The sequence below is a fragment of the Ailuropoda melanoleuca genome, chromosome 13, assembly GCF_002007445.2.
Source record: "Ailuropoda melanoleuca isolate Jingjing chromosome 13, ASM200744v2, whole genome shotgun sequence".
Classification (NCBI taxonomy): Eukaryota; Metazoa; Chordata; class Mammalia; order Carnivora; family Ursidae; genus Ailuropoda; species Ailuropoda melanoleuca.
In genome coordinates this window covers 22,242,488-22,267,435 of record NC_048230.1, presented here as the reverse complement: position 1 = coordinate 22,267,435, position 24,948 = coordinate 22,242,488, and the positions used below count along the sequence as shown (strand labels likewise).

General features: G+C 53.3%; 2 protein-coding genes across 2 annotated transcripts in view; both read right to left on the bottom strand.

The window, feature by feature from the left end:
• The window catches only part of HOXB3 (homeobox B3), a 26,704-nt gene extending 15,239 nt beyond the window's left edge, over positions 1-11,465 (bottom strand). Inside the window, exon 1 of the mRNA XM_034640233.1 lies at positions 9,337-11,465. The gene's annotated coding sequence lies outside the window, so the exon portion shown is untranslated. The remainder of the gene's footprint in view (positions 1-9,336) is intronic.
• A 164-nt stretch (positions 11,466-11,629) lies between these two features.
• On the bottom strand, positions 11,630-15,385 carry HOXB4 (homeobox B4). Its single transcript, XM_019797046.2, has 3 exons — positions 13,426-15,385; positions 12,235-12,570; positions 11,630-12,008 (listed from the first exon to the last, which is right to left on the bottom strand). The coding sequence occupies exons 1-2, from the start codon at positions 13,880-13,882 to the stop codon at positions 12,272-12,274; spliced, it is 756 nt and encodes a 251-aa protein (XP_019652605.2). The 5' UTR covers positions 13,883-15,385; the 3' UTR covers positions 11,630-12,008; positions 12,235-12,271.
• Positions 15,386-24,948: the final 9,563 nt, after the last annotated feature.

Sequence of the window (24,948 nt, the reverse complement as noted above, 5' to 3'; positions counted from 1 at the left end):
ATGGCGGAAGGCGGGCGCACGGGCGGCTCTTCAATGTCACCAGCGAAATGGGTTCCATATGTCCGGCCCAGCGGAGAAGGGAGGGGAAGGGAGAGAGTTTGGGGCAGGACGGGACGGGAGGATGGGGGTGGGGGTGCGCCGTGGAGGGAGAGAGCAGGGGCGAGGGGGGAAAGGGACGGACGGGAGAAGCGAGAAGGTTTGCATTTTCCAGGTTCCCTGGCGTTTTCTAAAGCTGCTTAGGCTGGTAGGAACTTTCCCTTTTTCCTTTTTCCTTTTCTTTCCTGAAAGATGGGGGAGGGAGGAGATTAGTAAGGGTAGCATCCGTGTGTTCCTGCTGGGGGTTCTAGGGAGGAGATGTGGATTGGAGGTGAAAGGGAAAGTTCCTAGGCGGCTGACAGATCAACAACTTCTCCCCGTCCCTCAAGAGGGAAAGAAGAGACCAAACCCGCCAGGGGGAAGAGAGGCCAAGGAAGGATTCCGGGGTCCAGGTGTGAGAGCCTGACCCCAAATCACCACCACCACCCCACCAACCCCCGTGGAATTCTGTTTTGGGAGATTGCAGCCATTAAGTTCCTGATGGTGGTGGTGGAAGGGGAGACTGCCGGGCCGAGACAGTCTTGGCCATTCCCTGACACTTGGGTCCCTACCCCAGCTGCCTCACACCTGATTTAGCACCCCCGAGGGTCTACTCTAGAGGCAGTTGCTTCTGGGACGGCCGGGCTTTGGGCAGCTGCCTGGAAAGAAAGCACTGAGTCTGGGGAAGCTTCCAGACCCCTGCAGCCCTCCCCTCTCCCCGTGCCTGCCCTCCCCAAGGGGTTGGGCTCTTTCAACACGTCTCTCTCTTCTCTCTCCCTCTCTTTCTCTCTCTCTCTCCCCCTCTGCCTTTTCTAACCATCTCTGTTGTCCCTTTCTCACGGCCTCTTTGTCTTCACATACTCTGCCTCTCTGTCTTCTGTGAGTTTGAACTGAGCCCGTGAAAGACTTAGCAGTATCTCCAGAAATCACTTCTGGGCTCACTTATTAGGCTGCTCCTCTCCCCGGGGCAATGTGGAGCCCTTGGCCTCAGGGCCCTTTCATCTGCAGGGAAAACACATCCTTCTATCACAAAGGCATTCTCTTCTATAGAGAAGGGGGCAAAGTCAGTGGTTTCCTTTCCAGTTCCCTCCTCACTTAAGTGTGTGTGTGTGTGCGCGCGCGCGTACTTGCGCCCATCCAAGTTGTGGGGGTTCCTTGCCCCAAGAGAGCCTCCCTGCCTCTCTGACTGGCCTTTGTCTTTATTCTCCCTGTCATCCCCTCCTTGGGCTCTGCCTTAACTTCTCCCCTCAGAAAAGGATCCTGCTGTTTGTTCTCTCTCTGGGGCCCTCCCTCTTTCCTTCATCATCGCTCTCCTTGTCTTTTTATTCAATTCCTCTGATCGCTAAAGCGCTGGCAGCCCAGCTTCTTAAAGCCATGGTGACCACCACTATCATTACTAGAGAAAGACACCAGTGGAGTCTGGAGGGAAGATGGACTCAGCAGCTTTCCGAAAGCCCCTCCGTCAAATACGTTCTACCTCATCCCCTGAACAACACAAAAGCAAATGGGGTGCATATGTGCAGAACGGATACGAGGCAGGGTGCTTCATGGCTAAGTAAACCAAATATTTATATATCTAAAACAACAACAACAGCAAAGTCCTTCCAAACTTGCTGATTTGGGGGTAGGCCTATGTGCCTGGATGGAGGGCATCAGGCCTCACATAGAGAAATTCTGCAAGGAGCCAGCAACTACAAGATAATGGTGGAGAGGGATGGTCTCCCCGCTTTTGTCTCCCCAGAGGGAAGACTCTGAGTGTGAGTTGGGGAAAGGAAAGGGGAGGGGGTATCCTCAGGGCCAGAAGAGACAAAGACCTGAAGGGGGCTGAGAGAATGGAGAGGAAAACAGGGGGGATCAGACCTCCATGTCACAGACAGGCAAAGGCAGCAGGGGGAGGGAAGCCAGAGAAAGAGGCACAGTTGGTAACACAGGGGTAGAGGTCTGGAGGACTGGCTCCCAGCTCACGCCCTAGCTCTGACCTGTCCCAAAGAGCAAATCCTTCAGCCTTCCCCTTTTGTTTCCTATCCTCCGAAACAGGCTGAATTCAGAAGCTAATAAAACACAGGGGTCTACCCTCTTCCTTCTCCCCTGTGTCCCTCCTCCTCTCCAAGGAAGAGGTAATCCTTCCCCCTTCTCTCAGGGATTCCAAGACTTTGACCTAAGTTCTGGAATGCTGCTTTGGGGGTGAACTCACCCTTTCCACATTTACATTCCCCCCCCAACTTCCCAGGTGAGGGAGAAATACATACTGGCCCCTCACACCCAGTGTGTGTGGGATTATCCAACACTGAAAGAGGGAGCCTGAAGGGTGGGAGCCACCATCCCTCAGGTCTGCCTCCCCCAAATCCTCCCCCCACCCCAGTCTCCAGTCCCGTCAAAGCTGCCTCTGAGACCACACTCTCCCCAGTTCCTTTTATCCAGACTAGGTAACACCACACCCATCCCAGCCTAGGGTCTTGACCTCTCCTCTTTTTCCCTAAACCCTTTTCAGCCCAGACTCCCAATCTGGGAGGCTGCCTCCACCACACACCCACAAATCTGCCCGTTAACAAGGACGGGGCTCAGCGCCACTTGGAACAGAGCAGGGGAGCGAGCGCCTGGACGTTCCAGGACCGAGGCCTAAGCCGCCACTCCACGAGGCTGATGCTATGAATAATTAACACCTGGGTGCGGCGTCATTCTAATTTTTCTCCCTCGAAGGTTTACACTAGCAGGCAGAGTTAAATATCACAGATAATAGTGGCTATAAAGTCACTTGGCTGGGCTCCAGCCAGAAAAGGAAAAGCCAGCAGCCCAGACCACTTGGCAAATGCTCTGGCCCTCTGCTCCTCATCCATCACAACTTTGGGGTGCGGTGTAGAATGTCCCCAGAAGCTACCTCTGGCTTTGGCTCTTGACCCTCAGGCTCTTCCCTAATGGGGAGGGACTGGGACCCCCACATGAAACCCAAGGGGAAAGTTGCCAGCTCTCCCCCTCCCAATCTGCACCCCATTTGCTCCCTCTTTGGAGGGGGGCTTAGGGAGGGGAACACACCCTACGTCCTGGAACCCTCACCAACTTTCTTGGGACGACCTGATTCCTGGCACATTTCTTTTCTAGAAAAACTTAGAGAACTTCTCCCTGCTTTAGCCCCAAACACACAGAGTCCCTCACTGCTGAGGAAACTTTCTTTGTTTCAGGAGGTCGAAGGAAGGCTACTGGGGTGTGAATTCATTTCCTTGTTTTGTTAGCCAGGAGGGTGGGGAGCCAAGGCTTTCAGCTTCTCTCCCTGCCCCTCACCCTCTGCCCCCATTGTCTCCCCCAATTTGGGGAGCTCCTTCTCCACCTCGATACCCCGCCATACACATCAATCCTACAGATGACGCTTCAGGACTACAACCGAATCCTTCCAGCCCCCTTCCCATTGCACAGGGCTTCAATTTGGTCCCCATCGATTACAAAAATCTTTGCCTCCAACTCCAGCCATTTCTCCCTCCGCCTCCACCTCTCTTGCCCCCAGGCTCCTTCTGCTTTCAGAGTTGGGTTGTCTACCCTGGGCTGGAGTCGGAGCAGCCAAACTCCTGGAGGGGAACCACTGAAAAATGAAGCTCTGTCTGCTGCTTCAGGAATGTTGGCTCTATCGGGTTTGCAAATATAATTTTTATATTAGGTCGTGGTCTTTGACTGGGTTTATATGCCAATGAGGCATTTCTGGTTTACCAAATTTATACAAATCTCGCCTTAATTGATAATCACAGATGCTGTAATTTAAGACCTCCAGCCATAGAGCTTTCATATTAACTGCTGATATATTACTGCAAATCGTCTGAAATAACCAACTCCTGGGAGCAGAGCAGAGAGGGAGGAAGTGGCTCCGAGAGCGAGTCTCTCCCGGCCGCAGAAATAGCCTAGCTTCCACATCATTTTCCGTGAGAAATGATTTATCGAAGACATGGCCATAAACAACACAACTCGCTCACAAACACACACAACGCGTGCGCGCATGCACACACACACACACACACACACACACACAATGGCTGGCATGCCGGTCGAGAAGCTGACACCCATATTGCTATAAATCAAGAAAAAGGTTGGAGGAGAGGGAGAGAGAGAGAGACAGAGACAAGAGAGGGGGAGAGAGAGAGAGAGAGAAGAATATTCCTAAAATCTCTATGCAATGCCTCAATGGGTATAAACACACAGAGCACCGTGTGAAGAGAAATGGCAGGAAATGAAGATGGCAATTTGTCACATTTTACGACAATAACATTAATAACAAACAATAAATTTACATGGACATATAAGACACGGTAGGTAGTGAGAAATCCCTTCTACTTACAATACCCCAGCCCGTGGTGTGGCTCCGGCTGCGGGGCTGTTTTATTGCTGCCTCCCTCTCTTTTTCTCTCTCTCTCCCTCCCTCTCTCTCTTTTTTTTTTCTCGGGGTACAGGCTTGTTTTTCAAAGGACAGTTGAATTGCACGTCAGAAACAGGGAGACCGAGCCTGCGATTTTCCTGACGAATACATATCTATTCTGCAACCTCGGCATTAATTATTTAATGAATCACGTGACCAGGAGGGGGAAGGGGGTCTTTCGATTTCAGGCTCAAAGGACCACTATGACCTTCCCCTTCAGGAGGAGAAATTTTCCTGCAAAATAGGTTCCCCCCAACCCACCAATGGAAGAGTAGTGAGTTCTCCTTCTCTCTCCCACATTCCCATCCATACCTACTCTATATAGGTCCCTAACCTCCCCCCCGCCAGACACACACTTACCCACAGCCCACCTCTCCTCTCTCCCTTCTCCTCCTGCTTCTGCTTAGTTGGTGGAGGTGCAGAGATAGTCTGCAGGGGCGTCTGGGGGGTGGGGGTGGGGTGGGCGCGGAGCCCTGCTCCAAGCCCCTGTATTTCTCAGCTTCCAGTTCTTCTCTCTGCATCCTTTCAGATCAAGATTCCTCCCAACTCCGTTCTCTCTCTCACTCCTAGGATATTGATTTCAGTGGGACCCACTCCCCTCTTCCTAAAAAAGCAACCACATTTCTAAAGGGACCGGCTTCAAAAGAAACACTTCCTAAGTCCAAGTTACATATGTATAAAGAATGGGGCTTCTGGCTTTAATTCTCCTTCTGATCTTTTGTGGTACCTTTGGAAGGGGCAGAAAAGGGACAGCGTGAAGAGATGACTATGGAGCTCCCAGAACCACAAGGGGGACTTCCCCCCCCCCCGTTGTGTTATTATTACCATCACAGGGAATCAAATTCTAGTGACCCACTGAGAATACACTCTCAAGACAAAGACCCCAGACTAAGGTATTTACACAAAAGAAATGGACACTCAGTGTCTCTCCACCTATGTCATACCCCATCTTGGTGACCCCCTTCACCCCCAACACACCAGTGAAGACAGCCGCCAAAGATTTGAACTAGAGGGGAAGAAAGAGGCTTTGAAGTCAGCCTGGCAGCCCCGGGTCCCTATTTCCCAGGTGTTAGTACCCTGAACTCCCAATCAGCAGACAATGGAGCCTGATCGAGGGGGAAAGATTGGGGGGTGGGGGTGGATCTCATAATAAAGGGTTAAACACAGGGACGACAGGAGCAATCCATTCCCTAGGCCTAGAGAGAGAAAGGGACACACACTCCTTCATCCCAGATGTAAACAAAACAAAACAAAAAATCCCCCAAACCTTCACTTACAGCTTGGTCCCCCGAAGGAACAGACCAGTTACAACCAGAATCGGAGTCCCGGGCCACCATGAGGGGTGGGAGTGCAAAGGGGAGCAGAAAAGACATTCCTGAAGAAGCCCCGCTCGGCACATTCCCAGCCTTATCTTCAGCAGCTCCGGGTGCAGCGTGGCCTCCGCCGCCAGAGCAGGCGGGATCGCAGAATAGATTCGGCTAAGGCTAGGGGAGCAGGGGCCGAGGGGTCGCCACCGGTTTGTCTGGAGAGGTCTGAACCAAAAACAACTCAGTGGGGAGAAGGCTGAGGACCCAGATGCCTTAACAACCCCAAAGAAATAGCCACCCCGCCTGCCGGCCCGGTAAGTTCCAGCTGTGGCGGCCGGGCGGCCCCCCGCCTGCTCCTCGGAATCCCCGCGCCCGACGCGCGGGTGGGGCGCCGGCGGGGCCCGCACTCTGTGGGGGGGGTGGTCGGCTTTGATTGTCCAGATACAAAACACAGACTGGTATTGAATTCAGCCTGCTCCCAATGTGGGCCCTGCGCCTGGCTCCAGCCAGGGCAACTTCTCGCAAGGTCCTGGCCACAGATCCATGAAAAAGGGTCCCCTATAGGAAAACAGTCCACTAGAGTCTGAAAGGAAAAAAAAAAAGAGAGACAGAGAGAGATAGAGAAAGGAAGTCATAGGCAGGCGCATGGGAAGACAGCAATCTCTGAAACCTAGAAATTATCTTTAAGGACAAGAAAAAGAACAGCAGAATGACAGGAAGGCACGCCAGGCAGGTTCTGTTAAAATGCCCACACTCTTTTCGGATCCTGGGAATGTCCGTGTTCAAATAAACAAGCTCCTGAGCGAGCCGAGCGCTTTCTTGCTGCCGATAAAGTGAACGTTCGTTCTGTGAGAAAGGCGAGATTGATTTACGAATCTGAACGCGCCGGTTTTATGGCTGATCACAAATCCGTCAGCGCTCAACTCACACTGGGAAACTTCCCAACTCTGTTTTCCAACCAGACTCCCCTCCCTGGCCGGCCGCTCTTCCCAGGGAGACCCACCACGGGCACTGGAGCGGCCTGGCAGGATGGGAGGCAGGCCCTCTGGCCCAGTAGGTACAAGTAGAGGGCCACCGGGAAGGGCCCAGGGACCTGGAGGGAAGATGAGGAGTGCCCCTGGAATTACAGAAGGGGAACCCATCCAGCTGGGGAGCCTGCCGGAGGTGCTCAGCCCTGAAAAGAGTGGGGGTCTGGGAGTGAGGGGGAAAGGGAAATCTCGAAGCTCTTGCCTATGGGGCTGAAACCCTTGAATGAACCCCAAACTTCCCTTCCATTGTTTCCCTCCTCTTTCCCTTCCATGGACCCCTCACACTGCAGACAGCAGCTCCTTAAGTCCCAGGTGATTACAGCTTCCTCACCTGGGCCTCTAGACGGCCCACAATTAGTTATCTGCCCTTATGAATAATGGGTGCATATCTCACATGAGCCCCAAACATTTGCAGTCCAGGAGCAGCCCAGCTCCCTTCCTACTCACTCCCTCTCCTAACTGACGCCTCCAGCCCCTGCATGTATTCCACCACTTAGGGACAAAGGAGATGGTACCAACTGATGCCACTTACTTCTTGCCTGAGTTAGAGCCTCTAAGTTACAGGAGACAGTTTACAAAATGCAAATCAATACCCCACACACATCCCAGCAAAGTTCTGTCTCTCCTAGTTTTAACTGAAGGAACGTTTCCTCTCTTCCCAGCTGGAGTCTCAGGCTGTCTGTCTGCCTGCCTGTCTGTCAGTCTCTCTTTGTCTCTATTTCCTCCTAAGAGAATGCCTGCTGGTGTGGATTTTAAGATACAACAGGTAGAACAGAGATTTGGAAAAGCTCATGTTAGCAAATTCTCTACCCATCTCCTGAAATTTAAAGTTGCTAAAACTTTGGTTAAAGTGGCAGAGCGGTCCCTGGAAATGAGCAGAACAGCCTGTCCTGACCCTTCTCCCATTTCTCTCGCTCCTCTGGTGGGGAGGTGTCCATGGGCTCTGTGGGTAGCTGGGGTGGGACTGGGGATTAGGTGAAGAGGGCACAAGTGATTAGAGGAATAGCTTCCTAAACAAAGGAACTTCAGAAAATGGGTTGAGAAGCTGTGGATTTGGATATGAGACCTTGAGAGAAAGCCTCCAAGGGACTGCTGGAGGGGGGGCCTTCCCCTCTTTAGAACCCAGGGGCTTGTTCCCTTAGCCCTCTGAAGCCCTGTGGACCTCTCCTCTCACCTCTCTTTGTCTTTCTTCCCTCAGCTCCCTCCAAGAGAAAGAGGAAAGAAGGAGGGATGAGCTGGACATGGAAGGGGGAGCAGTTAGAACCTGGCCTAGGAAAGGAGTTCTATACACAGGCCCGGATCAGCACCCTACTTCCCTTCCCCAGCTGTACCCCTGAGCTAAAATTTTTACTCCTTTTCTCCCTGATGGGCAGTCACAGAAAAACAATCCAGAAATTCCCACATAGCAAAGAAGGGGTTGGGGGCTAGAGGGAGATGCAGAAGGTGGGCCACGCAACAACCCAAGGACCCCTCCTTGCAGAAGTATGACTTTCCCTCCTGGGCAGGAGGCGGGAGCCAACACACTGTCCAGTCTCAGAGAGGTCAAGGGGCTTCCGAGGTCATTTTGTGGTTCTAATACTGAGCTAATCGCCTAGAAAACGTGGCCTCTCCATGAACTCTCTCTCCTGCCAGCCTCCTGCCTCCAAACCCTCAGTGAGCCCCAGGGTAAAAGGGCCAGCACATTCAGGTCTGAGACAGAGCCCACTGGCTCCCTCACCCTCAGAAGCAGGGCCCCACAAGGGGGAACAGAGCCCCCAAAACAAGAGAGCAAAAGGAAACCAAACCGAACACTGAGCCTCCAGGAAGAAGGGGAGGGCAGAGTTGAAGAGGAAGATTCCGGCATCAACGAACCTTGCCTGTAAACGGAACAGTTTCCTGCTCCAGAGTTGCAAATATTTGTCCAGAATCCCAAGCTAGACACAAAAAGAAAGAAAGAAAAAAAAAATGAAGACATCTACCTATACCCTGCTCCAAGCCTGGGGCATTCCATCCAAGAACTGCATTCCATTTTTCCAGGAGGCGGCAGTGACAACATCTCCCCGGTAAACAGACATATGGGACACAAGCCCCCAGTGTAGACAAGCGAAGTCAGAACACACGGGCCACATGTGCGTGTCGCCAAACACGCACACATGCACACTCAAACACTCAAACACGCTGAAGCTTCCCAGGCCCGCCTGCATTTTCCAAAACCTGAAAAGCCCTTCTGAGCTGCCTCACAACCAGCCTTCTCTGGGGTTTTTCAGGGGCCCTGACACCTCAGTTCCAAGCAGTTCAAACGCTCTCCAGGTGTGAGGCCCTTCTCTCTCCATCTGACCCAAGCATCAGTCATCATAAAAGGCAGCAAATCTGACCAAGCATCCACCATAAAAAACCCCACGAAGAAAGTTGAAAAAGGAAAAGAAGGAGGCGAGAGAGTTTCTTCTTTCCTTTGTAAAAAGAGCTCATAAAAAAAAAAAAAAAAAAAAAAAAAAAGAGAGAGAGAGAGAGAGAGAGAGAGAAAAGACAGCCCAGGGGGCTTTGTTACCTTTGCGCCTCTTTCCTCCTCTGGCCTGAATTCCGCGGATCCCATTCATGACGAAGGGCTTCTTCCAAACTGAGAGAAAAAAGTTTTCAACTTTATGGTTCCAAATTTTTTCCCCTTCGCAGATCCGGGAGAGCCAGCTAACACTTTTTTCCCCCAACAGCCGGTCTGCGGAGATTTGCTGTTGAATAATAACAAAGGAGAGAGGATACGTATTTAAAGAAAAGAAGTGATTAATGGTTTTCTGTATAATTCTCACATTTTTCTTAGCTCTTGTCTACACAGAATGGCTGTGAACTTTAAGCTCCATAGAAATCTTTTTTTTATTCTATTCATACCTTCCAAGGAGCAGCTTTGATTTGGTTCTATAGAGACATTCCTGGGGGGGGCATATGCTTTTTAAGAACTATTCTCCCCCTCCACTAAGGGCAGCCGCATCCCCTGGCCACTGAACATCACACCGCGATTCCACCGAAACAAAGCTCGCCGCTCTGAGCCTCCAGGTCCGGGCGATTTTTTATGGGGCTTCCTGCAGCATTTCAACGGGGCCCTTCTACTGCCCTTTCCCTGTGCTCCAACACCAGCCTGTAGGTCCTGGGCCCTACCCGGCCTCGCAAACTCCCGGGCACTGCAAACCGGAGGAATACAAAAGAAATAACAATAAAACGTGCTGGTGGATTCAGCTATGTTTATTTTCTGGAGGGAGACGGGACCGAAAAACGACTTTTAATTGTGTATGCTCTCTTGAGCCGCAAGCTTTTTGGAGGTGGGTGGCCGTGTCCTGGCCCACCCCAAGACCAGAGACGCCAAGGCTGGAGCCCTCAAACCTTAGCACTTCTCTGGGGGTGTTGCCCCAAAGTGGCCTGAGCCTGACAGAGCTTGTGAGGGTCATCGGCACCCCCAGCCCCTTCCCCCACTCCATTCTAGGGGTGACCGGGGACCTCAGAGACAGAAAGCTATTTGGCCCCCAGTCGTACTTTCGATACTTTCTATGAGAAAGAAAATGAAAATTAATACAGGAGCAGGGCTTCACAAAAGAGGCCATTTGTCTTCTTGATTATCTATTTGCTTGTCAGAGTTTGAGCTATGGCACTGGCTAGCTCCTTTGTAATATAAAAATACTCTGAAAACCTGCAAACACCCAGAAACATCTGTGCAAAAAATTAGACTCATTAAAGCTTTAAACACCTCAGAGGAAAAGGATACCTTCTTAGGCGGGAGGAAAGAGGCCGGCCTCGCAGAATCCTCCCTCCGAACCTTAATAAGCAAAGAGTCGTCTGTCTAGAAAGAGACAGCTTAACCGCATTTTATTTGCTTATGACAAATAAATCACAATATGAAAGGCTTTGCCATACTTAAGCCTCTCGTGTCCTACAATGAAACATCCCCCCACCACCACTAGGGATTGGAGTCAGCCCTCCCAGTACTTTCAATCCATTTTTGGACTGGAGGGAAAAAATTAAAAGCCCCAAACAAAACACACCCACCCCAAAAGGAAAACAAAGGAGCTACCACAATTTGGAGTCCTCTGAGATAGAAAGTCCCCTTGGACCCTTTGAAAAAAATCCTCAACCACATCCGACGTGAGGCCAGATGGACCGGGATGCTTAACATACACACTGGGCAGCATTTGTCTGTATCTCTACATCAAGGTTTCAACAAAAACACGCGTGCTGATCACAAGAAACCAAACATTTATTTCTATTGTCGCTCTGTACAGGACACAATTTTCACGCCAACAAAGGGTTCTAGACTCAGGCAGCCCCAGAACTAGGAAGGGGCCTGGTTTGGAATGTCAGAGAGAGAACAGGAGAGAGGACACACATGACATAAAATAATAATAATAATAATTAATAATAATAATAATAATAATAATCAATGCAAAACAACGATAAACTATGGGAGAGGTCTCTGCAACACCATCTCCCAGACCGGGAGGGGCACCACGTTTTGTTTGCTAGTTTCACATTCGTTTGCAGTCTAGGAGAGAGGGCCTCAGCCATCCAACTCTGGATTGGCGAGAGGGTCGCACCCAGCTCCCAGAACTCAAGTGGCCCCTCGCTCTGCCAGGAATGGCTTGACCTTCCAGAAGAAGGCCTTCCCGGGTCTCCGGGTCTCTCTTTTCCCTCGGACTCAACTTCCCTGCCTGCTCCTGCATTGCCAAGGCCACCCCCACCTCCTGTCCCCTTCCTCCTGCCCCCCACCCCAGCCCCTCGGTGGAAGGGGGTGAGAAGTCAGTGTGCCTGCCAAGGGGCACGGAAGGGGAGGAGGGTGTGTGTGTGTGTGTGTGTGTGTGTGTGTGTGTATGTGTGTATGGTGTGTGTGTGTGTGTTACCGTGGCCAAAACACTGCGCTATCTGGCAGTCACAGGGTGCTTTCGCTGGGTGTCAGGAATGGGGGACAAAGAAAGAAAATCCAGGCTGTCTTCCAGCGGCGGCAGCAGAGGCGGCGGCGGCCGAGCCGGGCCTCATTTGTTAGCCGGGTGTCGAGGTAATGGTCGCCACCGAGGCCCGTCCTCTCCTCGGCAGAGTAAACAAGACAGATGGGCCTGGGCCTGGCGTGATTAAAGATGAAACGTGGATCCGTCTTCGCCAAAGCTGAGAGCGAGGAGGGCAGCCTCCTCCTATTTCTCTTGCTGTCTTCTTTCTCCTCTTCTTCGTTTTCTTCTTCCTCTTCTTTTTTTTAAGGAAGAAAGTAAGAGACTTGAACCTTGCTTCTGGGGGGGCCTCACCCGGCTCCCTATTGTCATTTCTATAAATAAAGCTTCCCCTCCCCTGCCTCCGCGTTTATCGTGAAAATAGGTGAGGGGGGAGGGCAGGTAGGCTTCTGCGGACCCAGGCCCCAGGGTCCCCTCCCGCATCTCCCCCACCCGCGTCCCCCCGCCCCGCGCTCACAACCCACCCCCGCCCCGAGGTTCGCGGCTCCGGTGCGGGGGGCACTAGAGCGCGGGGGGGCCTCCGTTGGGCCGGCCAGGGGGCCCTCCGGCTGCGCCTGCGGTGCCACCCGAGCGGATCTTGGTGTTGGGCAACTTGTGGTCTTTTTTCCACTTCATGCGCCGGTTCTGGAACCAGATCTTGATCTGGCGCTCGGAGAGGCAGAGCGCGTGGGCGATCTCCACCCTCCGGCGCCGCGTCAGGTAGCGGTTGTAGTGAAATTCCTTCTCCAGCTCCAAGACCTGCTGGCGAGTGTAGGCTGTCCGAGAGCGCTTGGGCTCCCCGCCGGCGTAATTGGGGTTTACTGGACACACACAGAGAGAAGGAGAAAGAGAAAGTTTTATTGCCCCGAAAGGGAGGAGGGAGCGCTCTTTCTTCCAGCTAACACAGTGTCTCCCTCCCTCCCTCCCTCCCTCTCCCTCCACCTCTTCTTCCTCCAGAGGGGGGTGGGGACGCAAAGGGAAGAAAGCGGCCCCCAGGAAGAGAAAGAGACCTCAAAGTTTTGGAGGCTTGTGTTGTCTCCACGTTGCTGTTTGGGTGTCTGGAGAGGGGGTGGGGGGAGAGTGAGGAATCTTTCACAAGGTTTTAACCGCTCCTCTCTGCCCCCTTGGCCTGGGGCCCGGGATGGGAGAATGAGGGGTGAAAGAGGGAGGGGGGCTTCCCTAAACCTTTCTTCTGTTAGTTCCCACCCTCTGTGCTCAGATTCCATGCAGCGCCTGCCCCCGGTAAAAACTTTTGCCCACTTCTGGAGCCAAGGAGCCAGACTAGAGGAAAGAAAGGAAAAAATAAATACTGGGAGTTGACTCAACTCTCCCCTCAAATACAGATTACCTCCTCCTCCTTCTCCTCCCCCACCCCACACACCCCTCCCCAACTTGCAACTTCACTGAGACTGCATCTCCCTGGCGAAAAAGTCGCTGGTGAGAATGGCAGAGAGGATGGGGGAACCGACTTCAAAGGCGCGGGGCCCACCAGGCCATAAAAATTTATGGGGGATGTAATTATGTGGCTCTGAAAACAGGCGACCGTAAATCTCCGGCAATGGCGAGTTTATAGCGGGGACAATTGGCTTCCCCCAGCCCCCCCCCCCCATGCCTCCGAGGTCCCTTCGGTGTAAAGCACCGGGGGTGGGAGGGGGAAGGGGTGCCCACGCACTCACCCGTGCTCACGTGAACTTTGCGCATCCAGGGGTAGACGACGGGCTCTTTGCACGCGGAGTGGGACGGGCTGGGGTGCAGGGGGTTCTGGGCGCAGGGAGGCGGCGGGGGGCTGCTGCTGACCGCCTCGCAGCGCTGGCCGGGCTCCGGGAGGAGTGCCCCGGAGGGCGGCGGCGCAGAAGCCCGAGGGGACAGCCCGGGCGGTGGCAGGGGCGGCGGGGGTGGCGGCGGAGGCGGCGGGGGCCCGGGGTCCCGGCAGGCCGCGTAGCGCTGCACGGTGCACGCCGCGCGCCGCCCGAAGCCCGCCTCCGGCTGGAAGCTGCTCTCTCGCCTCTGGCCGCCGGCGTAGTACCCCGGCGAGTGGTCGCTGGGTAGGTAATCGCTCTGTGAATATTCCTCGCAGGGAGGGAACTTGGGGTCGACATAGTTTGAGTTGATCAAAAAAGAACTCATAGCCATTAATTTCTGGGAATTGCCCGCAAAATATACTAAAATTTATTCCGACCCCTGACTCGTTTTCCTGTTTCCGAAAGCCCTCCTACTTACTGTCAAGTGAACAAAGTTAGGGGCCCACGTGATCCTCGGAGCCAATGGCCGCCCCGCCTGCGATTCCCGGATAAGGAAATCTGCTCACCCGGACCCTACTCCAGCCAAAGAGGTTTATTTCCCCTTCTTCTCTTTCCCCCTCCCCACCCACCCAACACCAGGATTTACATAGGGCTCCTGCGGGGTGACCGCCTCCTCGCCTAGCTCTCTCCGGGATCAGAGAGAGAGAGAGAGAAAAAGAGGGGGAGAGAAAGAGAGGAAGAGGGCAGGTTGCCGCCGGAGGGCCTGTTGGGGCGCTGGGCCGAGAACAATCCCTGGATCCCCTCGGATGTTGGGGCTCTCGGTGCAGCCCCCTCCTGTCCTGCCTCACCGCCCGCATTCTCCGCCTTCCATAGGCCCCCATCCCCTCCTCACGACGGGAAGGAGCCCAGGAGTCTGTGCGGGGAGTTAAGTGAGGGGCAGACTGGGGGCTCCGCCTAGAGAGGGGAACCCACATGGGGGCGAGAGGGCACTGAGCACCGGGCTTTTCTCTGCAGTCGCTGGGGAGGGGTAGGGAGTGAGAGAGGAGGCGTCGGGAGCAAGCAGGCGGGTGCAGGAGAGCCTTGTCAGAGATGAATGGAACCGCGGGCGGATCGATAGGAAATTCATGCACTAATTCGGGGAGACCTCGCCTTCCAAATCGCATTTAGCTGCGCTATTAGTTCGGCTGTGTCAGTCAGTCCTTCCGTTCCCCCCTCTTATCCACTCCTCCCCTTACCCCACACGGCCCACGCCGGGACAAACGACTTGGTTTCCCCACACTGAACATGAGTGCGGGAGTAAAAATCTAGCAACTTTTCAGAGCACGCTGAATAGCAATTTGCTAATTCCAGAACCACCCGAGCAATGCTAACCACGGTGTCCAGACGTTCAAATTGCCGCTAATGCAGCTGCCTCTGCAGTGAACAGAAATCTCACATCCTTATAAGCTGGGGGTAGGAACCCTAGGGATGACCCCCACACACAATAACACCCCTTAGTAATTGCATATTTCCAGGGCATCCTGTTCTGATCCCAAACAAAAAGGCTACCTCAACATCCGTTTGAAAAACGATTTTCTTTGCCTTTGCACACTGACGACAACAGTCATTTTTTCCGGATTTTCAGTAAAGCCTCCCTAATCCCAGAATAGAGAATAAGTGGGCTTGGGGGAGAGGATAAAACACCACCACCAATATTAACCTATTAAGAGAAGTGAACAGGGACCAGGGTCAGGCACGGGACATTTCAGGTAGATGATTCCTCCATCTCTAACCAATGAGGGAGGAAAAGAAAGAGGAAGGGAAAAAAAGGAAAGAGTCTTCGTGTGGTCAGTCACCAGATGGTCCTCTCTTTGGGGAAAAAAAAAATTTCTTCGGGAAAAAAATGAGCGGAGTGTTTATGTCAACTACATATTCCCCTAGATACGAATTTGTGACCACAAAATTCCTTACACAAATTCGGATCTACAGGGTATATACAGAAGACAGACAGATCTTCTTGGCCCAGAAATTTTCCAGTTCTCCTACTTTCCGTGCCTTCTTCGTTTGGGGTGTGGTTTCAGTGCTTTGATTTTATTTCGTTTTGTTATACGTGTGAGCTCTGGGAGCAGGAAAAGCCACTGCGGGTCCATTTTGGGGATTACAAGGTTTTCAATTCTCTTCTATCAGAGAGAAATAGAAGCAGCCGGTCCCGCAAAGGGACGCGAACCTCGGGGCCGCCGCGCAACCCTGGGCGGCGCATGAATTATGAGATGTAAACATTAGCTAAGCACAAAAGGAGGAAGGGTCATCCCGAGGCTGCAGCGAAGTCAGAATCAGGCCCTTCTGGGTGCCCTCGCGCCCCTCCCCTCCCCCCAAGGACTTTTATTTTTTTAAAGAAAAACAAAACCCCAATCGGCTCCTCCGTGCCCCTCACAGCCTTTAGTTTGCCATCAAACGAATATCTAGATATTTTCCAAGGCGCTTCTCGGTGAAGGGAGGAGGGAGAGGCGGCTGGGTGTGAAGGAGGTGTCATAAAAGTCCTTTTGGAAAAATTCAATGGTAAAAAGAGAGAGAAACAGCTGTAAAGAAAAATGCTGGGAGACCAAACAGATGGGGCCCCGGATATTTAATGACGGGCAATTCTGTTTACAACCTGAGAAAAAGATCAAAGGCGTTTCATTTCCGAATGAAGGGCAACGAGGAACCATAAAAAATGCAGCCAGATGATATTCTGATCCCTCCCAGCCTCCCGTACCTCCTGGGGCCAGAAAAGGGGGATAACCCCTGAAGTATATGGAGGAACCCCATTTCCCCCACCTCCTTAGCCCCAGGCAGGCTCTCTCTGTCTAAATTTGCTCATTCTGCCACCTGCTAGGGTCTCTGGCAGTGGGACCAAAATGGGGATCTGGTAAACCTGAGGGAATCTGGGGTTTCCAAATGAACTTCCCGAGGGTCCCAGTAACCACTGAATTTACCAAACTAGAAGACTGGGATTTGGCTGGAGGGAACTGAGTCCTAGACTGAATGCTGAGACTCTCACAGGGTGAGGGGAATTGGCATAGAGAAACCCTCCACCTTGCCCAGACTCCCTAACCCATCTCCCTGAGAAATACTTGCATCCCTGGTGAGCCAGTCAGAACGATATCAGTTTCATTAACAAATACAGCAACAACACAAAAAACAACCCTCTAACCACAACATTGCAGAAGTCTCTGCCCATCCCGAGTCCTGGGACCCTTGCAGGTGGGTAGGAGGAGTGCTCCCTCCCACTTGCCAGAAACTAGGTCCAGAGACCGGTTCCTTTTTCCATCCCAAATCTAGATTGCCAATTTTGGCCTCAGGCCTGATTTCTAACACCAACACTCTCCCAGCCAGGCTGACTTGCATGTATTTGGAAAATTTCTTTCTCTCTCTCTCTCTCTCTCTCTTTCACACACACACGCTTATATTTTAATTATCTTTGCCAAGAGAGGGTCCAATAGACCCCCATCTGGGCACCTAAGGAGACTGGAGTCTGGTTTTGGGCCCACGGACAAAATGCCTGGGTCGAACCCCCACCAGCCCCCCAGCGTCAAGCAGGGATCTTTCCAAGTCTTGTCTTGTCAAAGGCCACTTAGTCAGGGGTTCCACGACCCTTTCCAACAGGCCAGGCCCCTCCCCCACCCCATACCTCCTGTCCTCCTCAACCCGCTTGCTCTCTGAAACCCGTCCAACTCAGTCGGCTTTTCAGAATTTTGGGAGGGCCTCTAGGCTGGCCACCGGGCCTCTCTGCTGCTCTACACTTCACAAAGGATGCAGCCCAGGTGCTCGGAGCACCCCAAGAGAGAGGTATGGGAGGCAGAGCCACTGCGGGGCTGGGTATGGCTGATCCTAGGGACAGAGCGCAGAGATTTTTCTCCGCTGCGCGCGGGGAGCCGCCACCTGCCCGTCCCACCGAGGCGCCGCAGCCCCCCACCCCAGCCGAGCTCAGCCGCGATGGGTGGGGGACAAGGTTTCTCAGCGACTCCCCGGACGGACTGCACCAAAACCGGAGTCCGCCTCTCCCCTCCACCCCCAAAAGAATCCGAACACGAGTACTCATAATAAAAATAAGAAAAAGCAAGGGCTCTTGCGCGCGCGTCCCGAGCCACCTCCCCTGCGCTCCCGGGTCGTTGGCTCGCCGGCTCGCCGGCCGCCTTCCCCTGGCAGCCACAGGTTGCTAAAGTGACCTCTCGCTGCTCAGCCCCCTCCGCTGTCCCGGGCGCGCCCAGCCCGCACCGAATCATCTACCTTTTGTCGCCAGGGAGAGAGCACAGAGCAAGGGAGGGAGAGAGCGAAGGGCCGAGGAGGCGAGCCCCCAGCCGGTCGGCGCACCGGAGGCCACACGGAGGAGTGGAAGGCCCAGGAGGGAGCAGGCAAGAGTACTCACCGGGCGGCTCCCCGCGCCCTCCGGCCGCACACCCGCCCGCGGGCCCGCTCGGCCACAGATGAGCTCGCTCTCGTCCACTATTGTGTGTCCGGAAAACCGAACCGTGGCTGCGGGCACAGCCGCTACGGGCCCCCTTGGAGGCCGGAACAAGACTTTTTTTTGATGTGTTTTTGTTTTTGAAGCGCAAGTTTTCGTATTAATCTCATACTTTGGCAGTCTTTGTTAAACAGCTAGGCGCGTCACGAGGCTCTCGAACATTTTAATAATTTTTAGACGCCGTGACCTACGGTTCACCCCTCTCCGGGCCTCCCCCACGAGCAGGCAGTTACTATAATACGCTCGCACAGTTCGCTCGGTCATATTGAATTTTGCGCAGGTCATTACTTGGGAGAAAAATGACGGAGCAGGAATTTGATTCAGCTCATCCTCTCCAGCTCTACTTTTTGCCAGAAACTTCTCTTCCCTTCACCCAACCCCCACCCCCCAAAAAGTCCCGGGCGGAGGACACAGCCTACCCCACCTCTGCCTTTGATATTCCATCATTCCTATTTTCTCCGTTCTGGTTCCCTGAGCAAAGTGGGAGAGCGTAGGATTCCATAGGGTTTCCCTTTGGGGCCTGTGAGGGAGGATGGCACCTGGAGAAGTGGAAATGTGGCCTAGGGACTCTGGGTCCCAGAGAGCAGGCCTGAGCCAGAGCCAGAGCCCCCTGCCCTCCTACCTTCCCTATTAAAAGGCTGCATTGGCAGGGCCTGTATCCCTGCCCCTTGCATACTCCATCTGCCTTATTCCCTCCCCCAATGCCAGAGATATCCCATTTCTGGCCAAACTTTGGAGGTTCCAGGGCCCCCAGGAATGACTCCTGCACCTCCTGGGGCTGAGATTTGGTCCCTAGGCCAGCACATCTGGGGAAGACAGAAAGAATCCTGAGACAGGAGCTGGATAGTGCTGGTCAAAGCTGGGGGGGGGACTTGGTTTTCAGAGGCTTTCATGTCCCTTTAAAAATAAAATAGGGGCGCCTGGGTGGCACAGCGGTTAAGCGTCTGCCTTCAGCTCAGGGCGTGATCCTGGCGTTATGGGATCGAGCCCCACATCAGGCTCCTCTGCTATGAGCCTGCTTCTTCCTCTCCCACTCCCCCTGCTTGTGTTCCCTCTCTCGCTGGCTGTCTCTATCTCTGTCGAATAAATAAATAAAATCTTAAAAAAAATAAAAATAAAAATAAAATACACCCTCCCCCTAATTTTTGTTTAAAACCACTTCTCATCTATGCAGTAACTTTTCTGCCTACCCCCATCACCCCCACAAGGAAGGACAGAAGCAAAGCAAGGAGACATTAAAAATACTCAAGAGATTTTCTTTGGTTTGTCTCTCAAGGATTAGAATTCTTGGGCTGTCAAAACAACACATTTTCCCCCTTTCTCCAGCCTCCAAGGGACCAGCAAAGGTAGGTCAGGTGACCTACCCTTCCACCCAATTTAAGTCTAGGGGGAGGGTCTGCAGGGAGATATCCCTCCAGTACAATGAGGTGGGAGAGAACATCCCAAGGCACCCAGTTTGGCCTAGGATGGCAGAGGGCTCTCTTTCCCCAGCCCGAGGCCCCTCCAGCCCAGGCCCTTTGGCTGCTCCAGGCTATGCCACAGAACCATAAATTGGCTAGCATTCTGTCCTGGAAAAGGAGGAAAAAGAGACAGATGAGGAAGGTCTCCAGTTCAGCCTTTGACCTCTACCTCTTCTGGACCTCAAGAATTCCTTCCTGGCCTGACTCCTTAGAGCAACTTGTCTCAAAGCTGAATAGAAATGGGAACCCACACCCAGTTGGTTTAGTCAAAAACTGGAGCAAATTGATTTGAAATTTGACATTAAGTTGCTGTTTCTTCTGGCAGTATTTCAAAAGGCATCTTTATGAAAACTCTCAGGTCCTCTCTATTCCGGCAGGACCAGCACCCACAGCACACCTCCGATATCCAATGCTTGGAAGAGAATATGATGACATTTCATAACACGGCAAACAGTCATTTAAAGACCAAAAATAGGCATACGCCCTGGTGTTATAATTACAGTCTCTGTAAACACTTACTTATGAGCTAAGCCTAATGCATAGATTCAAGGTTCATTTCAGGTCGCTTGTTTCAAATCCAGTTAAAAAGGTCTCTGTGAGGCCATTCAGTATTTTTCCTTCTCATTTACCCTCCCTCCTCCAAATAGGAAGAGAGGGATTCTGGATGAACATACAAGTGGAGGTTTGGGAGAGAGTGAGAGAATTAGCAAGCCAACCTTCTTTCAATATTCAACTTCTTAAACCCAAGCAATTTGGAAAGAGGAATGAGAGTTTAGAAACCCTGTACTCCTAGCCCACAGTCATGGACTGGACCCAGCCTGGGGGTTAGGAATCCTTGAAGAACAGGTCTGCCTGAGGGATAGGGGGAGTCGGGGGAATCAGCTGTTTGGACCCTTTAGGGGAAGCAAGGTGGGGCTAATGTTGGTGAGAATTGGGCCTTCACCTTGGAAGCCTTCTTTGGCCCCATCTAACGTCCTGCAAGGACTTGTGGGTAATTGGATTTTTTTAATGTGTGCGGCTGGGTAGGTTTTAATTAAATTTTATATGGTGACTCAAAGGTTATCTTTGGGCGAGAAAATTGCGCAGAGGACTGGCCATGCCCCCAGCACTCTTGTGCAGCTCCCCACCCCACCAGCTTGGGGGTTTTGGAGAAGGGTCTCTCTCCCATCCCAGTTTCTCCTTCCCCAGATATCTGCCTCTCCTTCCCAGTTCTGCTCCCCCACTCCCCAAACACACAAGTCTTCCTTACCTCCAGCACCCCTTGTTCCCTCTCTTTCTCTCTGGGCTCACACAGCCTCCTCCCCTTGCCCGGACCGCCCCCACTGCTAGACGCTGCCTCCCGCTCATGCACGCTGTAAACTTTTGACCCTCCAACTTTGCGACCCTTCTGGCAATAACACTGGCCTCACAGCCCAGGGTCTCATTCTGCTGCGCCGGCTGCAGAAACCCAAGCGCAAAACGCCTTCCGTGCCCCTCCCCCCCCCCAAGGGCCTTAGATCTGGGGAAGAGGAGTCTTTTGATTATTAAATAACTCTTTGGGAAAAGACATCACCCCACTTCCCACATCGCCCCCACTTCACGCATTTCCATGGGTATCTCATGTGGAGTGCCTGGAAAAGCTTTTGATGACCCACCCGCTCCAGTCTTGTCCCCCAGTGGGGCCCCGGTTGCTGGGCATGGGGACCTACGGGGTGGGGTACGGCGCATCGGCTGACCTGGAGAAGGGAGTTTCTGGGGTGAAGAGTGGAGAGAGCTTGGAGCAAGGATTCCTTTAGAGCGGAGGGGGCCACAGTTCCCAAAGGGCTGGAGAGAGAGAGAGCTCTGGTCCAGGCCATGCGAGACCCAGCGGGCCCGGGGCCACCTTGCACGGCCGCTCACTGGCGCCTCCGAGGTCCCAGCCTGGCTGTGAACTTGGTCTAAGGCGGACTCTACTGGCAGCTCGGGGACGTTACAGCCTCTGCCTCTCGGCCTGCGCAGCGGCCGCACCGGCGACGTGCGCTCTTTCGGTTTTCCTTGCGCCCAAATATCCCCTCCCAGGACCCCACCTCTCACAGGGAAGGGTTCGTTCCTCCTTCCCTAGGGGCCTTTTAGGGGGTCAGAAAACAGAAGAGAGCGAATTAGAGAGAAACACACAGAGAGAATGGAGCAAGTCTGCAGAAGCTCCAAAATATAGGGATTATCCTGCATCTCGCCTTCTAGCCCCAAGGGGAAACGTTCCCACATGCTGGCACTTTCCCTCCACTTTTCCCCCAGATGCTGCCTTCCAAGCTGAACCCATTCTCTTCCCACCTGGTCTTGACTAAGCAAGCTGGACTGGGGCCTGTGAGGTCCCTTTCCTCCCTAGACGCATTCATCCCTACCCCACAGGGCTCGGAGGTCAGGGATCGCAACAATCAAAGGCAGCCTCAGGGTTCAAGAGGCCACACCCGGGCCGAACCTACGTGGGCTCAGCCTGATTCCACGCGGAGAGCAAGGCCAGAGAGCGGCAGGCCAGCCTGGGAGCCGTTTCCAGGGAAGAGAGGCTAGAGGATGCTGCAGAGAGTGCATTTTCCTCTCCAAGAGGAAATTTGGGAAGACAAGAGACAGGACAGAAGATGCCTAGACAGAGAAAAGGAGGGGGAAAAAAAGATGGGGAGAGATTCAAACTTGGAAAGGTGGAGATATCCCGGTCCGACAGGTCCTCAATTGCCCGATGTCCAATCTCTCCAGTCTCCTAAATTCCCCCACTTCCCCCTGGGAGCCCGCAATCTGACTCTCAGTAAATTCGCCAAAAGGAAGAACGAAAAATCGAAAAATCGGCCTAAACCTGTCGGCATGCCGGTCCCCCGGCCCCGGCCCGAGCGGCGGACTCGGCGGCGTCGCGGCCCGAGGCGCGTAATGTATGCGGCAGCGGCCCGGAGCCCCAAGCAGGCCGGCGCTCGGCCCGTCTGCTGACCTCTGCGTGATCCCGGACTCTATGAATTATTGATGAGATATGAGCGTTGATTTCCCCTTTCAGGATGCAAACTCCATTATATTGTTAAAATGGCGATTTAATCGTTGAGAATAGCTTTGGTGTGGGTTTTTCCCCCCAACTCATTTGCGCCTCCTTCCTTTTCATTTAACTGTCTTAATTAAATCCTTTAACAGATTTTAATCACTTTTTGGAGGGAGGGGTAAGAGGAAAGGAAAGCCATCGCTACTACCACCACCACCACCCAACACTAAAAACAAAACAAGCCCCCAAGGCATCAAAAGCTTCTACCTTGGGGAAGTTGAAAGGAAGGTGAGGAGGAGTGCTTAAGCCCTCTAGAAAGGACAAAAGGACGGCCTGGGGACATCCACCAAAGGATCCCTCCAACCAAGGGCAATCTAGGTCTGGCAAGGAAGAGTCAGGCCTGAGAGATGTTTAATTCGACCCCTGAGATCTGTGCGTGGATACTGACTGTCGAGAGTAAGACACACTTGCCCCTGCTGAGAAGTTCGAGGACTTCAAGCCAGGGGAAGGCCACACGATTCTCTAGTGGGGAAGGACTCTCCAATCTGGGCCCCAGGGGCACTTAGGGAGAAACGTTCATTTTCCTGAAGGGGCCCCCATTTCTTCCCTCCCCCCCCAAGCAGCTCAGTTTCCAGGCCGGTGTCTGGGTTAATTAATATGGATGTGTAACAGCACTGCCGCAATCGATAAATCCTGCTGTGGGCAGATCCCAGCCTCAAAATCTGATTACGTCTAGGAACTCCAAAAATGGAGAGAGTGAACCTAAAGGATGGGAGGGGTTCTTCCCAGCTCTGTCCTTCTTGGTTGATCCAGTTGGTCCCCAAGCTGAAAAGCCCACGCAGGGGAGCCTCTTCCTCTCTACCCTGGAAGGGACTGAGTTTAGGAGATTGTTCTAAGTGATCTGTCTTCTCTCTTGTTCCAAATCCTTGGCTTCTGCCCCAGCATCCAGACCCCAAGGATAAAGGAACCAGGCCAGGAGAGGAGCTTGCACTGGGATCTTGCCCCCAGCCCCTGCCCCCCCACCCCCAGTGAACACATTCTCACAGCCAGGGAAGGGTTAAGTGTCCCCGCTGCAGTTATGGAGAGGAAGCCGATGAAATATGGGCGCTCGGAACTCCAGGGCCGGCTGGCTTTCCTGTTTACACTTCTTTATACTTCCTCCCACCCCGTGCGCAGAGAAACAAAACAAAACAAAACAAAATAACCAAATCAAACAAAAACTCCAAAATCAAATTGTCTGCCGAGAGGTGGTCAGGCAAGCCTCGGAGGGAAAAAGGGAACGGCAGCTTTAATCCCTGACCGCCTCCTCGGCGGCCCAGGTGGAGGGTGCTGGGTGGCTGGGTGGTTGGGTGACCAGGAGGCAGGATCTGGCTGGAAGGGGCTAGCCTGGAACTTACAAGGTTGAGGCCTGGACCCAGCCGGGGAGGGGAAGCAGGTGGGTGGGGAGGGAGAAAAGGGTCCTCCAAATTGAGAGGCAGCTTTCCCAGAGAATGTCTTGGGAAGGCAGGAGGGGAGGGCATGGGTCTGTGGTGAAGGAAGAGTTCCTTTGCACCAGAAACCCCTTCCCATCTCTCCCCCGTCCCCCGACACATCGTTGTTGGGTTTCAAGGGAGACCATTGCCCAGAGAACCCGAAGCAGGGAAGAGGAAAAGCAGCGAGGGAGTCTTCTCAAGGAACCGCTTAGAGCAGGAGGAGACCCTTCAAGGGTTTTGACCTCCGGGGCGGAAGTGGGCACCCCCCCATCCCCCCACCCCGCCCTTGGCTGCTCTTCGCCATTCCGGAAAAATCTGTCTAGATATGCCCAGCAGATGTCCCGGGCCGCCAGCCCCACACATTCTTTATCAGAGTTTGCAGCTGACATAGAAGGGGGCAAAAAAAAAAAAATCTTCAGGGGCAGGCCTGGTGGTCTGGGGTTTCTGCAAGTGGGCAGCAACATTGAAGGGAGGCCAGGGCACACAGGAATGGGGGTTCCCAGGAGGCCCCAGGTCAGATTCTGCCCCTGCTGCACCCTTCCTCTGCACCTTACTCAACTCATTCGCCTTGTCCAGAGTGGAAGCCTGTGGGAGCTATGCCTCCAGACTGTTTTGGTATCTTAAATGATGCTGGGGACCCTCTAGGAGCTGACCAGTCTCCTTTCCAAGGAATACAAATGCCTCATCATTCCTGGGGGGATTCATCTTCAAATCAGGGTGAGGACCCCAAGCTCTCTGTCCTCCCTGTGCAGATTCTCCTGTAAGTCAGGCCTGGGCAGAGACTGGAGAGCTCAGAGAGCAGAGAATGGCTTCAGGGAAGAGAGGAGAGAGACAGAGTGCAGATGTCCTTCCACGGGAAATGGGATTCTCGTGGCCCTCCCCTTGTCCCAAAAATCAGAAGCTCCTTAAGGTGCCACATATCCAATTCTAGGAACTAGTCACAGGACTTGGTAAGCTGAATCAAGAGAAGGAAGACTGGCAAAGGCAGGAGTAATGCGGTGGTACACCCCATGGGTCTTAAAATCGGGGGTCAGTTTGGTAGAGAGAAGGCCTCTGGTTTTTAGA

Coding starts and splice junctions, on each gene's coding strand:
- HOXB4 (XM_019797046.2), bottom strand. CDS start 13,882: ATGGCTATGAGTTCTTTTTTGATCAACTCAAACTATGTCGACCCCAAG. Junction 12,571..13,425: donor CAAAGTTCACGTGAGCACGG/GTGAGTGCGTGG, acceptor GTGTGTGTCCAG/TAAACCCCAATTACGCCGGC.